General features: G+C 35.5%; 1 protein-coding gene across 1 annotated transcript in view; it reads right to left on the bottom strand.

Annotated features, from left to right (window-relative positions):
- Positions 1 to 16,109, bottom strand: part of ADGRV1 (adhesion G protein-coupled receptor V1) — a 302,215-nt gene that overhangs the window by 280,812 nt on the left and 5,294 nt on the right. Inside the window, exons 2-7 of the mRNA XM_076361800.1 lie at positions 9,418 to 9,602; positions 7,642 to 7,791; positions 6,427 to 6,522; positions 5,282 to 5,386; positions 3,801 to 3,914; positions 24 to 589 (exon numbers count right to left, since the gene is read on the bottom strand). Coding sequence (XP_076217915.1) covers positions 24 to 589; positions 3,801 to 3,914; positions 5,282 to 5,386; positions 6,427 to 6,522; positions 7,642 to 7,791; positions 9,418 to 9,602 — 1,216 coding nt within the window. The remainder of the gene's footprint in view (positions 1 to 23; positions 590 to 3,800; positions 3,915 to 5,281; positions 5,387 to 6,426; positions 6,523 to 7,641; positions 7,792 to 9,417; positions 9,603 to 16,109) is intronic.

The raw sequence follows: 16,109 nt of genomic DNA, 5'->3' as shown, positions 1-16,109 counted from the left end.
CTAGATTTGAAGATCTGTAGTACCTTGAAATTTGGTCTTCATCAATGATAACAGTCTGAGCAAACAGGATACTGTTGATAGATAGTACTCCATAGGGTTTATCATTCGGTTGGATGGTGACATGAACAACAGATGGATTAACCAAAACAGCATCTCCTTGCAAAGTGTCCTTAAGAAGCATAATCTGAAAGGTCTCAGCAATTTCTGGTATGGCATCATCAAGGATCTTAAATTTCATACATGTTTCATGAACTAGAGGTGGGAAAACAATAGTTGTATTTGGCTGTAGATCTAGGAAGTCTACATTAAGCTGTGCATGTGCTGTTGAATTCCCAGTTATGATGGCGTAACTGACGGAGACTTCATGTTCATCAGGTCCAACTAATTTTCCACTGACATCCTTACCACGAACCACTTGAATTGTTACCACATCAGCTTCCTCAGGCACCATATAAGCACTCTGAACAAAACGCACAGGACTGTCATTTTTCTTAATATTAATCTGAACAGAATTTTTTGTGTTGTTGATTTCTGCCCCTCCCTCCGCGCTCCTCAGATGCACAACAAACAATTCATCATTTTCAGGTATCTGGAAAAATAATATTAGCAACTGGGTGTAAGTCACATTTCAAATACATGCAGAACACTCTTACTGAGAAATATTTTCTATGTATTTTGCAGAAAAGGGAAGTAATACAAACTTGACAGCTCATTTCATATTAAAACAAACAGGAGAGAAGTCTTGCTTTTAACTTTGGTTGAAAATCCTTCTCAAAATTGAATGTTTCCATTTTCTAAAACATACTTCTGTGCTCTGGCAACATGAAAAAGGGCGGAAAGCCAAACAAAAGCAAAACAAAAACTAGGCAAGAATCAGACAAAGCTGGATCTTTCCAACTTGAGACTATGAGGAGATCCCAACTCTACTTTTGGGAGCCACCTCTATTTGGAAACAAATGTTCCTCCCAGTTATTTAGATTTACATCTTGATTTTCTGATATTGACACTGATTAACCTCTATGCATGCCTGAGATAATACAGGAACAACTTAGGGACACAACCTAGCTTGGCCATTCCTATACAACTGGAAAAGGAACAATTCCTATGTTCAGACACACCCGCATCCCCAAGGAAAATTTCCGTCACAGATCTGAGAAAGTGTTTTCTGGTGCTTAGCAATTAATTGGGCTTTGGCATTTCTACAAGATGAGTGTTTAAAACTACATTTTAGTTTTAGCTATTTCTTCTCCAATATCTGATCCAGCAGACAATAAAGAATGGCTTATAAATCGCAAATTACAGAACTTAAGGATGAGATTTTTGCTTTATATTACTACATTTTATTCCCCAAATCTTGATTTGCTAAACCTATTTAACTAAAAAATATGATTATTTTATTAATACATATAGGTAAAAAGTAAATCTTTAAAAATTATTTATGATCTTTGCATCTCATCTTGCTGCGGACTCCTGGAAACCAGTATTATTTGCTTCTGAGAGGAATTCCAGGACAAAATTCCTTATTTTTTGCTAACAGTAATACTTTGTTATAAAGTTGACAAATCCTTTTCATGCACTTTTGTTTACCGAGCTAAAAAAGTTCTGAAAACCCTGCTGTCCAATATTTCTTCTCTTTCACACTCATTTGTTAATTGGCCACCCTCAGATCCTTTTCTAGGGCTAAGAGAGTGGGCATGCAACTGCCTTTGTAGCTGATGCCAATTCTGTCCCTTGTTTGGCTTGTGGCACTTAAACTTGCATAATGTTGTTGACTGATGCAGGTTTTTTTGTCAATGTGAGATCTGGAAGCTCTCAGTCACCTACCTCCTATACTGAGATACAACAGAGTTATTTTACCTTACTAGAATAGATGCTAACTTACATTTTGTTTAGTTCACTAATTAATATACCAACTTGCATCACAAAAATATACATTTAAGAGACAGTCAAAATGTGGTGTTGTAGTTTACATCTTAATATCTCATATAAATGGGACATTCTGGAGTTCTTAATGGCATCATGATTGACCAATTAAAAAAACAGTCAAACTTCAAAGACAACAGTATAAAGGATTTCCAGTGCTGCCTTGCCTCTTTCATTTTCTCTTAACAAAGCTTCCATTATTCCTCACTAAAAAAGGAAACGTATACAATAAAATTACTATAAATGTAGTCCTGTGGAGATCAGATCTGCAGTCCCCTGATTTCCGTAGGAAAGGTGCTACCCAATTCAGGAAAATACTTGTTTCACTGTTTTTCCTAACTTCAGATCCTAAAAGCTCAAACTAAGTTCTGAGAGTAACATCGGATTCTTGTGAATTCCATCATCATCATCAACAAAGGTTTTTTATGCAAAATGAATCTTTCATGTACGCCTGTGAAAGACTTTCACTGAGTGGACCAGCCACACCTGTACAGATCAAACCTTGAGAAACAGAACTTTGAGAGCATTTCTCAGAGGAAAAAAAAAATCACATCCTCCTAAAAAGCCTAATGATTTCTTTCTGTGTATAAGTCACAGAAATATTACATCTAATCTGAAAGAGATGTTTCTACACACCAGTCTGGCACAGTCTCTTAACATTAAAAATATCAGTATAGACATGGAAAACCACTTTTTATAACAGAAATATGCAAAAAATTGCAAAATATTGCAAAATAGTTGTTCACTTCTAAGCACTTTTTCGCTATTCATTTTTTCATGTGAATTTCCTCATTAAGTTGTTCTGTATCATATTTACTTATTTTGGTGCCCCTATTTACCTCTCATCCCCATTATAAATTAAAAAAAAAAAGGAAAAGCATGTGTAATAAAAAATGAAAATCAGAAAATGCAAAGTAGAAAAATATATTTTGTTTACTCTGAAATAGAAAGAAAGGCTCACAACAGAAACTTTTTTTTTAAAGACCAATCTAAAAATTGAACATTTTTGATTATCACCTAGTGTTCATGCCCTTCACAAGACTGCCTGTTTCTTTTAGGAATCTTACCTATTTTTAGAAGTATTTTTTAAAATGTGTTTCTACACTGAAACATATCTATATTAAAAAAAAAAACATTTTTCCAATCTATCTTTTCTCTGTGAATATTCACTGTGTTATATTCTTTCCTTAGTGGCAAACATAAGATGTCTGCTCTTCACATGAATGAGAGCAAATCAAGCTAAAAAGAATAAACTGGATTCTTATGAATTGTTAACTGAAGGCACAGGAGCTGCATAGGCATCACTGAGGACCTAATCAAAAATGCATCATGGAAGCAATGTTATGATTAGGTTCCTTGTGCCTAAACAATTAATAAAGACAAAAAGGAGAGCCTGAGTTCATTATGCAAACATAACCTGAATTTGCAAGGCAGACAATTAGGGAAAAGCACAGCACATTTAAAAAGGAATACAGAAAAGTTAAACAGAGAAAGGACAGTCCAATAGAAAAAAACTAGATCTAGTTCAAGAACATCATCCCTGGCCATACAACAAGGACCTCAGTATTCCATCTGAAAAAAAAGTATAATGCTTTCCTGATTATTTATACATTTACTGCAGTAGCACCTAACAGGTCTAGTCAGAGCAAGATATGTTCAGAAACTGAAAATATTCACTGATGAGAATTACAGAGGTAGCATTAGAAGGAGTACAATGAGAACTCATAGAGCCAAAATTTAACATCACTTTATTAAGCAGAAGCACTTTTAACCTTATTTAAGCCAAGCATTTTTGTAACTTATTACTCTAAGTCTCTCCAGAACAGCAGTGAACCTTCTACCTATCCAAACCAAAAATTAAGTCAGCTTGTTCTTACCTGATCATCAAGCACTGTTAAATTATAAATCAGCATTGATCTCCCAGGGGTAAATGTAATATTTCCCCTAGCTGGACTTAAGTCTTCTTCAGCTGGGTTTGGTCCATCTTCTATCTGCAAAGAATTGATTTTTATGACCAGAAATATATAAAACAGGAATACAAATCTAGTACAAGTACAATAATCAATATACAGTGTGTGACATGCATAACAAATGACTATCTATTCAGTCATCTCCTGCTCACAGGCACACACATTCCGATTGTGAAAATCTGCTCTTTTTTGGCAGATGGAGTAAGTCAGAGTAACCACTCTGAAGAAATTATGTATTGCCAGAAAAAGAGGAAGAAAACTACTTCCATATGGGCCTATGAGGGCTCTTTGGTATCTACTGATGCGTAATTGACTCACATAACAGAAAGGGTATTAATTCTAATTTAATTTAAATCACTAGTATTTCATAATACATTCCAAGACAAAATAATAGCAGTTACTGGTTTTGTGTCCTTTCTATCTTGACTTGCGATAGTAAGGATACTACATTTAACAGTGAAACCTAAAAGACTAGGAAGCCACTTAGAGGCAATATGGTGGGTTTTTTTAGAAAATCTTGTGAACTTTTTTCAACATACGTATATAAACTACACTGTGAGATGGACCTGATTAATTGTGCAGATAGTAAAATTTATTGGACCTTAAAACAAATAGATCTGCAATAAATTACACAGAGAATCTCATTGTGTACTTTAACTATACATGCTATATTTACTATGCAATAAAATCCAGTGTAAGTCTTCTCAGATTTTGACAGGTCTAGATTAAACCCTTGATGACGTATAAGACCAGACAACTGATAAAGAAATATCCATATGAAAGAATTTATATATAATTTTAAAGTATGTAATAAAATCGGAACTAGGTAAGAAAAAAAAACACAATAAAGGCAACAACTGTATCACATTCAAATCAAGTACGTAAGTAACGGCCTAAATATTCAATGTGAGTGGTTTAGTTTCTGGGGATTCAAACTGCAGTCTTACAGATACAGAATTTCACTAAATACTGAGCTCTCATACTTTCATGTTCAAAGTCGACACAAGCATTAAAGACTCACTCAGATGTTTATTTGTAAAATATAGATAAAATTCGAGTAACTATTAAATAAGACATTTCTTACACACTTAATACACATTGTTTTCTAGTAATACCAACTAATGCTGCCTCAAATATCTTCCTAAATGACAGCAAATACTCAGTTTTCTCTAGTATCTCTTAATTTTTCCTCAAATTAAACAGTCAGATAATGACAGTATTTTCCATTTGACAGGTAGTATCTTTCCATTTTATGAAACAGATTTAACAAACGTAGACAAAGGTATTTTTCCCCTCTTTCACTTTTATAAACACTTCGATAAGTTATGATTATGGCCCCACAGTTTCACCCAACTGACTAAGGTATGAAGTCTTTTTGATAAACTCACCTCAAAAGTTACGATGACCGTCCCGTAGGTTCCCCTCTCCCTAATTAGAGTGAGAGGCACAAATTCATTTCTGCCCCTGGGCTCACTCACTGTGATTAAGGCAGACTAATGAGGAAGAAGAAAAGGGACAGGCAATCAGGCACAGATCAAATATCACAGCAGAAGGAAGAAACTGTTACCATAGAAATACCAAACTCCCACAGACAAGTTAATCCAATCTGCAAACCCGTCCACTGATGGCATACATTTCCTAGCAACCAATTAGTTCAGCTAATAAAAAGCTTGAAAGATTTCAGATAAAAAAATTATCATAAGTTATGCAAGTAGCGTGGGGGTTGTTTTGTAAATTAACATAGTCAATATACACAAAGCACTGGCATATTAGCACTGGTATTTATAGGAGCTCCTAACGCTGTTAAAAATAGGTTTTCTCCATTAAAAAGTCATTTATTAGATAACCAGCTACAAATGGACTCGATCTATCAAACTGTTGTAGGTGAAAGATTTCAAAGAATTACACTAATTCAGGGAGCAGCATGGCTTACCACTGTGGTGCTAAAAATTTCTCATGCTCTTGTGCTTTTTCAGCACAAAGAATTTCTACTAACACAACCTCGGTATTATTGCAAATATCCTCCACACCACCAGAGTCACACCAGCATCTTATCACAGAAGGTGTTATACAATACACATATCATGACTCTCAGCTTGAGAGTTAAGTATAAAATTGCTCACTAAAGATGGGAAAATGTATATATTATCACAATTTCCAAATCACATCTTTAACTTTCCTACGGTATTACTCCTCACTTCTTCCATACTATATTAACATCTTGACTAATAGATGAGGGGCAGTGAGGCTGAACAACTTTTTAGCAGTTTTATATTTAAGATGAGCAACATAGAATTCATCTGAGTGTGAGGGTCTCAGGCTACGTCTCAACACCTAAAAGTGTATAGAAGTATTAAAGCTGTATATACGTATGAATTACATACATATGTATGAATTTCCTCTAGAAATGTTTTCAAAGATGTAACTCAGAATCGGTTTTCAAGGGGTTCAGTTGAACAACTAACCAGCATCTTTGAAAATTTCACCTTTATGCTTTCTAAAATTTTCACATACACCATATAAAAAGCCATACCATGTTAAAAGAAATTATTCCAAACGCATTGTCATTTGATAAGATTGTTACAGTGACAGATTTGGGTGAGCCAAGCTTTATCCTTGCAGATGGTTTCTAAAATTAACAAAACAAAATAAGATAATAAATATGGTGATGGGTAAAAAAAATACACATTTTGATTTTACTGTCTTTTAAGAATAAATATTAGTCTATGACAAATTGTATGTCTTTTTATTATATATTACAATGGAAATTATTTAAAGCAATAGAATGCACCAAAATAATTGTTAATTACTGAGGAAATACACTCTATGCAGTCAACAACAAAGTGCTTGAAACAAACTTTGTAAATGGTTAGTCATGGTTTGGCAATCTATTAATGACACCATAGCAAGAAGGAATTAGGTATGAAGCATGTAGCACTGCCAGGAACTCCAAAGTTGTTCTTTCTTTCCTAACATTTGTATAAAACTGAAACTTTGAAGCTATTATACTGAGATATCAGCTAAAGGAAACAAATCTTTAAAGTGTTGTAAAAATGAGCTACTACATTTACAAATCAAAGGAAGAAGGAAGGGAAAATATGCATTTTTATATTCACTGCAAACATCTCCTGAGATTGTAAAAGATTTGTGTAAAAATTGGCAATAACACATAAAATTTATCTTTACTGAACTGACAAACTTAGTCATGAACTGTTACCTAAAAAGTGAATGTGAACTCCTCTCCTGTAGTATGACTCCCGTGAGACAGAATAATATGAAGAGACTTATTGATAAGTATTTCTAAAATTTTTTTTTTTTAGGTAAGTCTCATTTACCCTTTGCTTCCAGAGGACTGGAAGTCATCCTCTTTCTTTTGCTACTTCCACCCTCTCTTCCAGGCATGGTCTATGCAGGAAAACAGGAAAGGTTGAAGAGGCTCTTCACAATCTAACTCTTCTGGGCTGTAGTACGCCTTCAAATGCCCGCAGCTGAATGCAGTGCCCACTGAAGTTTCAGACTATGTCTATACTGCACAGCAACATCACATAGAGACACCCACAGGAATGGCAAAACCTTCCAAAGAGCAGCAAGCACCATCCTGGCTAGTCTCCAGATTTTAGTTCTTACCTATTAGGATTCAGACTCACAAGCAGTATGACTACACTGAAATCGACAGAATACCATTCATTTATGTCAGATTACCCACTGTTTTCTGGGGAACAGATAAATTGAAAAAATTGGAACTTACTGGTAGTGTCAAGTAAAACGTGAATGTCTCATCAGCCTCTGGAAGATCATCATCACAGACAGATATATACACTGTTCGGTTTGTTTCTGTCTCAGGTATAAACGCAGCTGCATATGTGTCAAAAAAGTCTCCTGTGTTTTCTCCATCAATCTGCAATAAACACACAACTGAATGCCTTCTCCTTATTCCCCCACTATCTTCTATAATATTATTCTGGACTCATTTAACACACTTCATACACTCTTCTTCGCATATAACTCTTCCCGCAATTTCCCCTGCTGTCATACAGTTGATTTCTGGACACAAGTAGATAATAGCCCCTTGTATCTATGCTGAGTAACCAGGGGGGGGAAAAAAACCAAACAAAAAACCTTCCTGTCTCACTCTAGGGACTAGAAGGAGCCTAGGCGTTTAACCCAGATTAACATTTTGATTGCCAAAGTTGGCAAGATGAAGTCTTCTATAATGAACAGCCCTACTTTCAGTTCAGTCAACAAAAGAAAATCCCACTGATTCTACTGTAAGTAAGGTGGTCAGAGGAGAGATTACAAAGGCAGTAGTGCCAAGACAGCAAAGTGTCTAGGCTAACTTTACAGTTGGAAGCTGAGACTAAATGGAGAGCGGCAACTCAACCAGCATAGCTGCCACACCTGAAACTACCGTCCTTATAGGCACTAAAGGTTTGAGTGAACCATTGTGAAAAAGGCTATTCTTCATCTGAGAACAGTGAAATTACAAGTTCAGTGAAGAGGAAACAAAGTATGGAAGGTATTTCTGTGGCTCTCACCTGTCATTGGACATACTGGCAACTACTTTTTATGTATCTGAGCCAACACTAGACTTACCAAAAGCACTTATGAAAACAGGCTATAAACATCTTCCTAAAAGAGCTGCTCAAAATATTAATGTTAGAAACAAATTTTGGAGTTTCAGGTCCTTAATAAGGAAACTAAGTTACTCTGCTTGTTACACCAGTAAAGAGTTTCCAAGTACAATGACATTTACTCAAGGTTTTCTCCTCAGATGTTAATTTAAGTGTGAAATACCTACAGTTCAATTTCTATTCCTTGTAATTTCTAAGACACATATTTTTCATATTTAGTTACAGGAGAATAAAATATTGGAGGAATATAGATAATTTATTTTGTCTACAGACTGTATAAATTCATAAGCAGTACATCTCTGGTACACCGCTGTGTTCTCATGTGGTACTCATACCACATAGCATCTTATTCCATACACATACAGTAGAGCACACTCTAAGGGGTTTAAACTTTTAAAGGGAATACAATTGAGATCATGGTTAATAACAGCTAAGAAATAAAGGAAATAATGTAAAAATACTAACTCTGATCTCCAAATGAACTGAACAATGTAATTTTTAAAATTCATATGGAAATCTGACTCAAACAGTGGAGTGGCTATTAAATTGCAGGTTCTACTGTAATCTGGAAAAGGAAAAATTGTTATATATCCACATTTTCAGTATGAGCTCACAGCCACAATCAAAATCAAACAAGGATATCAGTTTGAACTTCTACCTAAGCAGTAGGAGCTGGCTCCTTGAGAAGATATTTATACCGTTATTTTGAAACTACTGATGCAGCCAGCAGGAATTTACTCAGCTACAGAAACTGGGTGTTGCTTCTTCAAGGTGAAGCATTGTCCCGGTGAAATACCACCCTCTTTTTCACTGGCTTGATAAAAACAGGCAATATTCAAAACTTCAGAAACACGTTAATATTTACTGAGAATATAACTGGCACATTTTCTTACCGACACAATTGCTGTGATGTTAGCTGGCTTCCCTGTCCTTTCAATTACAAGACGTATAACAGTTGTACTTGTTTCATTAACTACAAATTCTGTTTGTCCACCGAACTTCACTTCTGTTTCTCCAGACGTGAAATGAATGAGTAATGCTAAAAGCAAATAAACTAATAAAGAAGCAGAGGACATCCCTATAGAAAAAGAGAAGAATAATTAAAAATAAATTGTGAATCTAAAATACATAAAACATTCCCAGTTGACCTTACCAATCCAGTCAACCCTTCAAATACTGTGATTATCTTGTGAGCTTCAGAAATGAGACAAAAACATGCACAGGTCTCAGCTATAATCAAGTCAGAAAATGTAATTATCATCTACAACTAATTCTATCTTCATAATTTTCATCTAGTGATTTTCTAGACAGCATTTATCAACTTTTTTCAAGTGGAGGAATAAGTAACTTCTTTTAAGAAAAAACAATGACATTGCCACAATTGTTTTCACTATCAACCAACAAATAATTAGCTTATAGCTTGTCAGTTCTATTTCCACTTTGCTCTCTTGATTCTCTTTAGAAATAAACATGAATTGGTGGGAAGGGTGAAGGGTTGGATGTTTGCAGTCATCTCATAGACCACCTTCTGACATCTTATGGACCATGAAATGTTCTTAAACATTTGCATATTTACTTGAGATTCTTTTCACTGCTTCTCTTATCCCATGATTCTTTCGTGTTTTCTTGTCATGGAGAATCACTGTGGCACATTTTAATGCCATTGTAACCTTTGTGCAGAAACAAACAAAAATAAAGGTCTGGCTGTACAATGTCTCGTTTTCTTTTCTCAGGATAAGACAACTTAAAACTAAGGTGGTTTATTTCTCTTACATCCGAGTCCAGTTATGTAATGTAAAATACAAGTTTAAGTTCCAGTGAAGCTATCAGGTGTTGATAACTGCGAATGACACATTTTTAAAAGGCTCTGGCACAACAAACTGGAAACAGCTGCTATGTTATGCAGAGGCTCACATTGTACAGTGCTGACCAGAACTGAGAACTTGGATGCTGGATGGAGCACATTTCTGTCACAAGGATCTGAGCAATTTTTGAACAAACCAAGAGAACAAAGTTGTGCTCTACACACCAAAAAGCATTACAGCATGGATCTTTAATGGAATTAGTTCTTTCAGCAAGTTTCTTTTAATCTGTAGTCACTATTTTATAATGTTACTTTTTAAAATTTCTGTACAAAAGATACAAACAATATTTGTGTAATTACACATATAAATAAAATGTCATTTTGCTTAAAATTATACTTCCAAGTGCTACGCTTACCAGACAAATCTGGTCAATGATGGTTGGATAAGCTGTGCAGAACATATTACATTAATATCTGCATATCAATAATATTTAAGCTCATCCATGTTTGCAAAGCACTTGTTTTCATTATTTATGAGTGACAGTAAATTTATATTTAGTCACAAATGATCACTGAAACAGAAAATGTCATGCATATATTGAAACGTATTTTTGTAAAGTGTGTGCCAAATTTGTAATCAGAATACACTTGAGGTGCAGCGCAGATTCTGAGTGTTTTATGTACGCGGTCAGGTAGCTTTAATCTTGCACTGAACAGAGAATAAGTGGCCTTCAGACCACTAAAATTAATGCAGCTTCAGAAAGACTTTGATTCGTCTTACAATAAATTCTGTCTGGGCAAGGGTTAACTCTATGTTGTGAGGACTTGAAATAAACTGCTTTCAGGCAAGTTAAAGAACAAAAATTATCCACAGATATGACATATTAAATAACTCTATAGTTGGAAGTACAGTCAAGAAAGCTATCAGCATCTTTCAGAATTCCTACAAGCAAAGACTGGTGGGATGACAAAATTAGCCGATTTTAATTACTTGTAACAAAAAATTCACCTAGCTCTACTGAGTATCACAGAGGGAACAGGCGAGCAACGAAAGTAAGTGTAAAAAATCAGGACTAACCATTTTCCCTATGAAAACAACTATCCATTTTACAACCTACTTGAACAGTGTTTTGTTATTTCCAGCAGAAATGTCACACAGTAAAATAATTTTGCTGCAGATCTTCACATTCCTATAAACTTTTATTGCCATGAACACAGTCCTTCAAGATATCCATGACTCTTATTGAGAATTCAATGTGTAATAGATTTTCAGGAACAATGCTTGATTCCTACATATCTATTTAGTAATTCTAGTGCAGAAAAAGCTTACAGTAGGAAGCAAAATATATATACATAAAACCCCTGGGATTTAAAATTGTCAGCATTTCCAAAGTTGACTGTATTAACTTGCAAGATGTTTTTGTTGTTTTTATGTAGAACAGCTCTGAAAAATACAAACCTTCAAGCTGGAAAGAGAACAGTTGTCTAACCTTTGTAAACTCTGAGACAATTACACTGTCTGCACATGCAGGCATCATCCATACGAAACTGAATAATTTGTTGACCTTTTAGCTTCAGCTGTTACCTTGTCATAGACTTCGCAAATATCTTCCCACGGTACATGCTTCTAGTAAATAATACTGAAAACATGATCCTTGAGGGCAAGATTACAAAGTTTAGAATTACTTGAATTCTATTACTTCTACTAGAGAGCATTCTAAAACTATAGGATTACTCCTGAGGAACAAGAGAGGTTTCACAGTCATACCATCAATTATTTAGCTGGTATTCTTCCTTGTTACATTATTTGTACTATGATTTACTTTGAACAGCCTGCCAAAAGTAGTTTTTACTCTGTTTACATAAACTCAACTTTGAAAATTATGTTTATTTTTAAAAATTGATGTAATATAGTAAAAATAACATAAATCAAGACGTAGAGAATGCAGAACAAATTTATTCAAATAGCTGAAAAGATATTATGGGTCACAGTATTTTACTTTATTAAATATGAACTCACTTTTTACGCTAAATTCCTACATAAACTTATATGAGAACACAATTTGTTCCTTATTAACTGCATTGCATAAAGCTCAGCAGAAGCCTTTGCAAGATCAGGGATTAAAAGACGACTCTTCCCCACCTCCCTCACCCCAGTATATCACTGGTGAGTTTAATTTTTTTTTTTTCAAATGAAGCTGAAACTCTAGTCCTTGCTTATTGCTATATTTTGGTAAACTATGCGTTTGGTGCATCAAATACTCCCCTCTGCTTCACCTAAATAGTATTGAGTTCAGTTCTCTCAATCCAGGTTATTCAGTCAGGCTTTAAAATAGATTAATGAGTCAAAGTCATTTAAATGTTTTTGAAACAACAACAAGCAATGGAATATTATACTTCTTCAGAGTATGTACAAATCAACAGACCAACTATTCTGTTACTATGTTCTGACTAAAGCCATTTCAAATAATGATTTGTAGTATCAGTGGTAGTTTAAAGCAATGCTACGTACTGAGGCCTAGATGATATTTGTAAAGGGTTTATAATAAAAATTTCTGGCATCAAAACCAAAAGAAAGTACCTCTCAAAAAATTATCTAGACCTTTTAATGATATTAAAGAATCTTAAAAGTCTAAAAATCACATTCTTAAATAAATAAATAAATTAACATAATTTTAAAAAGTACAGAACTCTAACTCAGAATTCTGAGTCATGATCCCTAACTAATATTTTCTTTTAGTCTGTGTTTTATGGCACTTTCTGAAGCACATTGTGTTTCCCCCAAAAACACAGAATCCTAGTGTAGAGCCCAGCAGAGTATACGCTGATTCTACACAGTAATTTCCACAGTAATGTCACAAATTATGTGAGGAATACCATTTCAATTTATTGCCCAGTTGGAGCCAAGGAGAGGTAGGCTTACGAAAGTGGCGTTTCTTGTAACTGATGAATCACCGGGATTAGCTTACTTTTTCTGCTCGGCTTCTGGAACAAATTTCAGATGAAGATTTTAAAGTTTATAAAGAATGAGTGGTCTTTTCTGCAGACTTCTGTAAAGAATGAGAAGTCTTTTCTGCAGATTTTTACACTGGCTTCTGTGCTTAATAAACCAAAACCCTTAAGAATGAAAAGATCTCTTGGCTGTCTTCATTGAAGGGTGAGGGAACCTACAGACTAGTGGCACATGGGGAGATCAAGAAGGGAAATGAAAGGGCTGCGAAAGATTCCAAACCTGAAATGAAATGAGCGTAAAATGCCAGATATGGAATGAAGAATGGCAAAAGAAAAGGGAGTTCACTAACAAAGAAGCAGATGGAACGAGGGATTAAGTACCCTGTACCTCAGACTTGCCATTGCTGCTCGGGAGAAGAAACAAGCAGGTATGCGGAAGCAAGACCTCTCCCACCGAGCAGCTACAACTTGATTACCACTGCTCATCTTCACACAACTCATTGTAGATTTCTGAAGTCCACGGACACAGCACAGCAGAGCAAGTGTAAAGCCTAGCGCACTTTTCACTGCCTGTCCTTGTCTACTCCCCATGATTACAAATACCCAGCCAAGTAGAACATTCAAAAACTGGCATGCCTAGTACTTTGAATTGAGTACAGCATTACAGCTATCAATGGTTGCCAGAGAGAAGTCTATTCACAGCAGAGATGTCAGCACCCAGCAGCATCTTTGGCTGAATACAATGGGAGAGAGATACATGTGCTTTTTCATATGTAAAGAGGAGATTCTCTGTAGTACTCAGGAACAGCACAGAGCAAGAAGTTTCACAAGGTCATTGCCCTTGCTGCACCTGTTGTAGAAACATATTAAAAACCTGCATATTTTCAGCATTTTTATTTTAGACATTCTCAGAACCACTGAAATTTACAACAGTATTGGAGAACAACCTAGGAAAGCAGCAGGAATTATAAAAATTTTGATTTACTAAACTTCTCCTTTCTATGTGGTCATGATCCCAAATTGAGAGAAATATTTTATTTCAGACTGGGGTTTTCTTTGCCTCAAAATTCCCACAGTTCACATATATGCAAAGGAGGACACAACAGCTGTGTCTGCAAAACCTAGCATGTGGATAGTGGGTATTACCCAGGTGTGCTCTGTTGATTGTTGCTTTTTTTTTTGGTTTGGGCGTTTTTGTTTTGATGTGGGATAAGTAAATCTCCCACTCTAATAAGAGACTGGAGAGTGTTCCAAAGGTACCATTTCAAAATAGTATCTTCCTACATCCCTTTTTTGCCTTCAATCTGCTTCAAGGTGGTTAAAGCATGAGCATTATAGTAAGTCACAACAAGTACTGCTTTGTCTGCACCCCTGGACTGCACTAATAGTTGCAGCATTTGGGGCAAGATTCTGTCTCACCAATTTCCATGCATGTTATTCAGTGTCACTGGATGCCTTTGCTTCCAATTCTTCTCTAGGGTTTCCTGTCTTCCTCTTTACTACAAAGACATTCCAAGTACCTGCCCATCATCCCCCTTCTCATTACTAACATTGGAAAGTGCTAGCTAAAGCACAAATGCAGGCTACTAGGTGCTGAAAATCCCTTGATCAGCTTTCACTGTCCTTAAGTTTTTGGGCTCAGCTGCTTACTTACCTATTCACTACTGCTGCCGTGACAGAACAGTACCACAGTGCAACCTCAGGTGCTACGAAGATCTATCTGCATTTGAGATTAATGACACTGACATCAGTCAATGATTCTCCTCACCATTTGCTTTCTAACAGTTGCAATATTTAAAAAAAAAATCTTATTATCTATGACCGTATGTATCACTGGGAATGGCCAATTTAATGTAACCTGAACAACATCTCTGTATGAAAATTCTTGCTCATTCAATTACGTTCGCTTGAAAAAGGTACGCACCCTTTGACATAGACATCTTATCGTAAGGAAGAAAAGACACTTAAGCTGCCTGCCATTGTATATGTATTCACTAGTCAGAAAGGTACATCTATCATCACAGCCAGGAACCAATACTGAAAGTGGTAAATCTGCAAGCCGAGGCCAAGACAGAGGCCTGATGAGAAATCCAAATCATCTTATCCTGTTATTAGAGGTCACCGAGAGGTAAAAAGTGTAATAAGCCCAGAATACCCCTTGTAAGTTTTCTGGCAGCTTCTTTTCACTTCCTCAGAAGAATTTGAGTGGATCTAAACTATATGCTTAAATTTTAAGTTCTAAAGGATGTAATCATCACTGGAGAACCAAGTTTTATCTCTTAAGCCAGGTAATGCTAAAGGCTTTCTGAGGTAACCACCTGCTCTGGCTGTTCTCATTCTGAGCAGGGAATGAAGGGCAAAATTCTCAAGCAGTGCTGAATCCACTGCTTCAGTTTGCTAGCAGCAAGCAGAAAGAACACAAGCCTCTTCTACAGGCATTTGCAGTTACCTTATAATTTGCTGGTCAAACAGAGAACCAGACAATAATTTTGACTAGCTGTAAGATCCAGATTATTTTTACCCAGAGTACCTCCAGTGAAACGACTTGGACTTATTAAGGTTACTTTATATTGAGAACAGAGATCAGAGTCTAATGTAAACAAACTTTGGCTGAAGTCTGCTAATTAACAATGTTAAGAAATACACCATTAGGAACCTGAATGTGCCCTAATTTTTACCAACAAAACAACACTGATTTCAGCTGCAGAACTTCTAATTTATCTCATGCAATTGACGAGAATCTATCCATATATAGTTCTAACTATATACTGTAAAAAACCAAGATATTATTTTGGAATAGTTCCACTTAGCATATAGTATAGGTTTAAG

The sequence above is a fragment of the Aptenodytes patagonicus genome, chromosome Z (genome assembly GCF_965638725.1).
Source record: "Aptenodytes patagonicus chromosome Z, bAptPat1.pri.cur, whole genome shotgun sequence".
In the NCBI taxonomy this organism is placed as follows: Eukaryota; Metazoa; Chordata; class Aves; order Sphenisciformes; family Spheniscidae; genus Aptenodytes; species Aptenodytes patagonicus.
The sequence above is the reverse complement of the archived record's forward strand: the minus strand, read 5'-3'. Positions and strand labels throughout refer to the sequence as shown.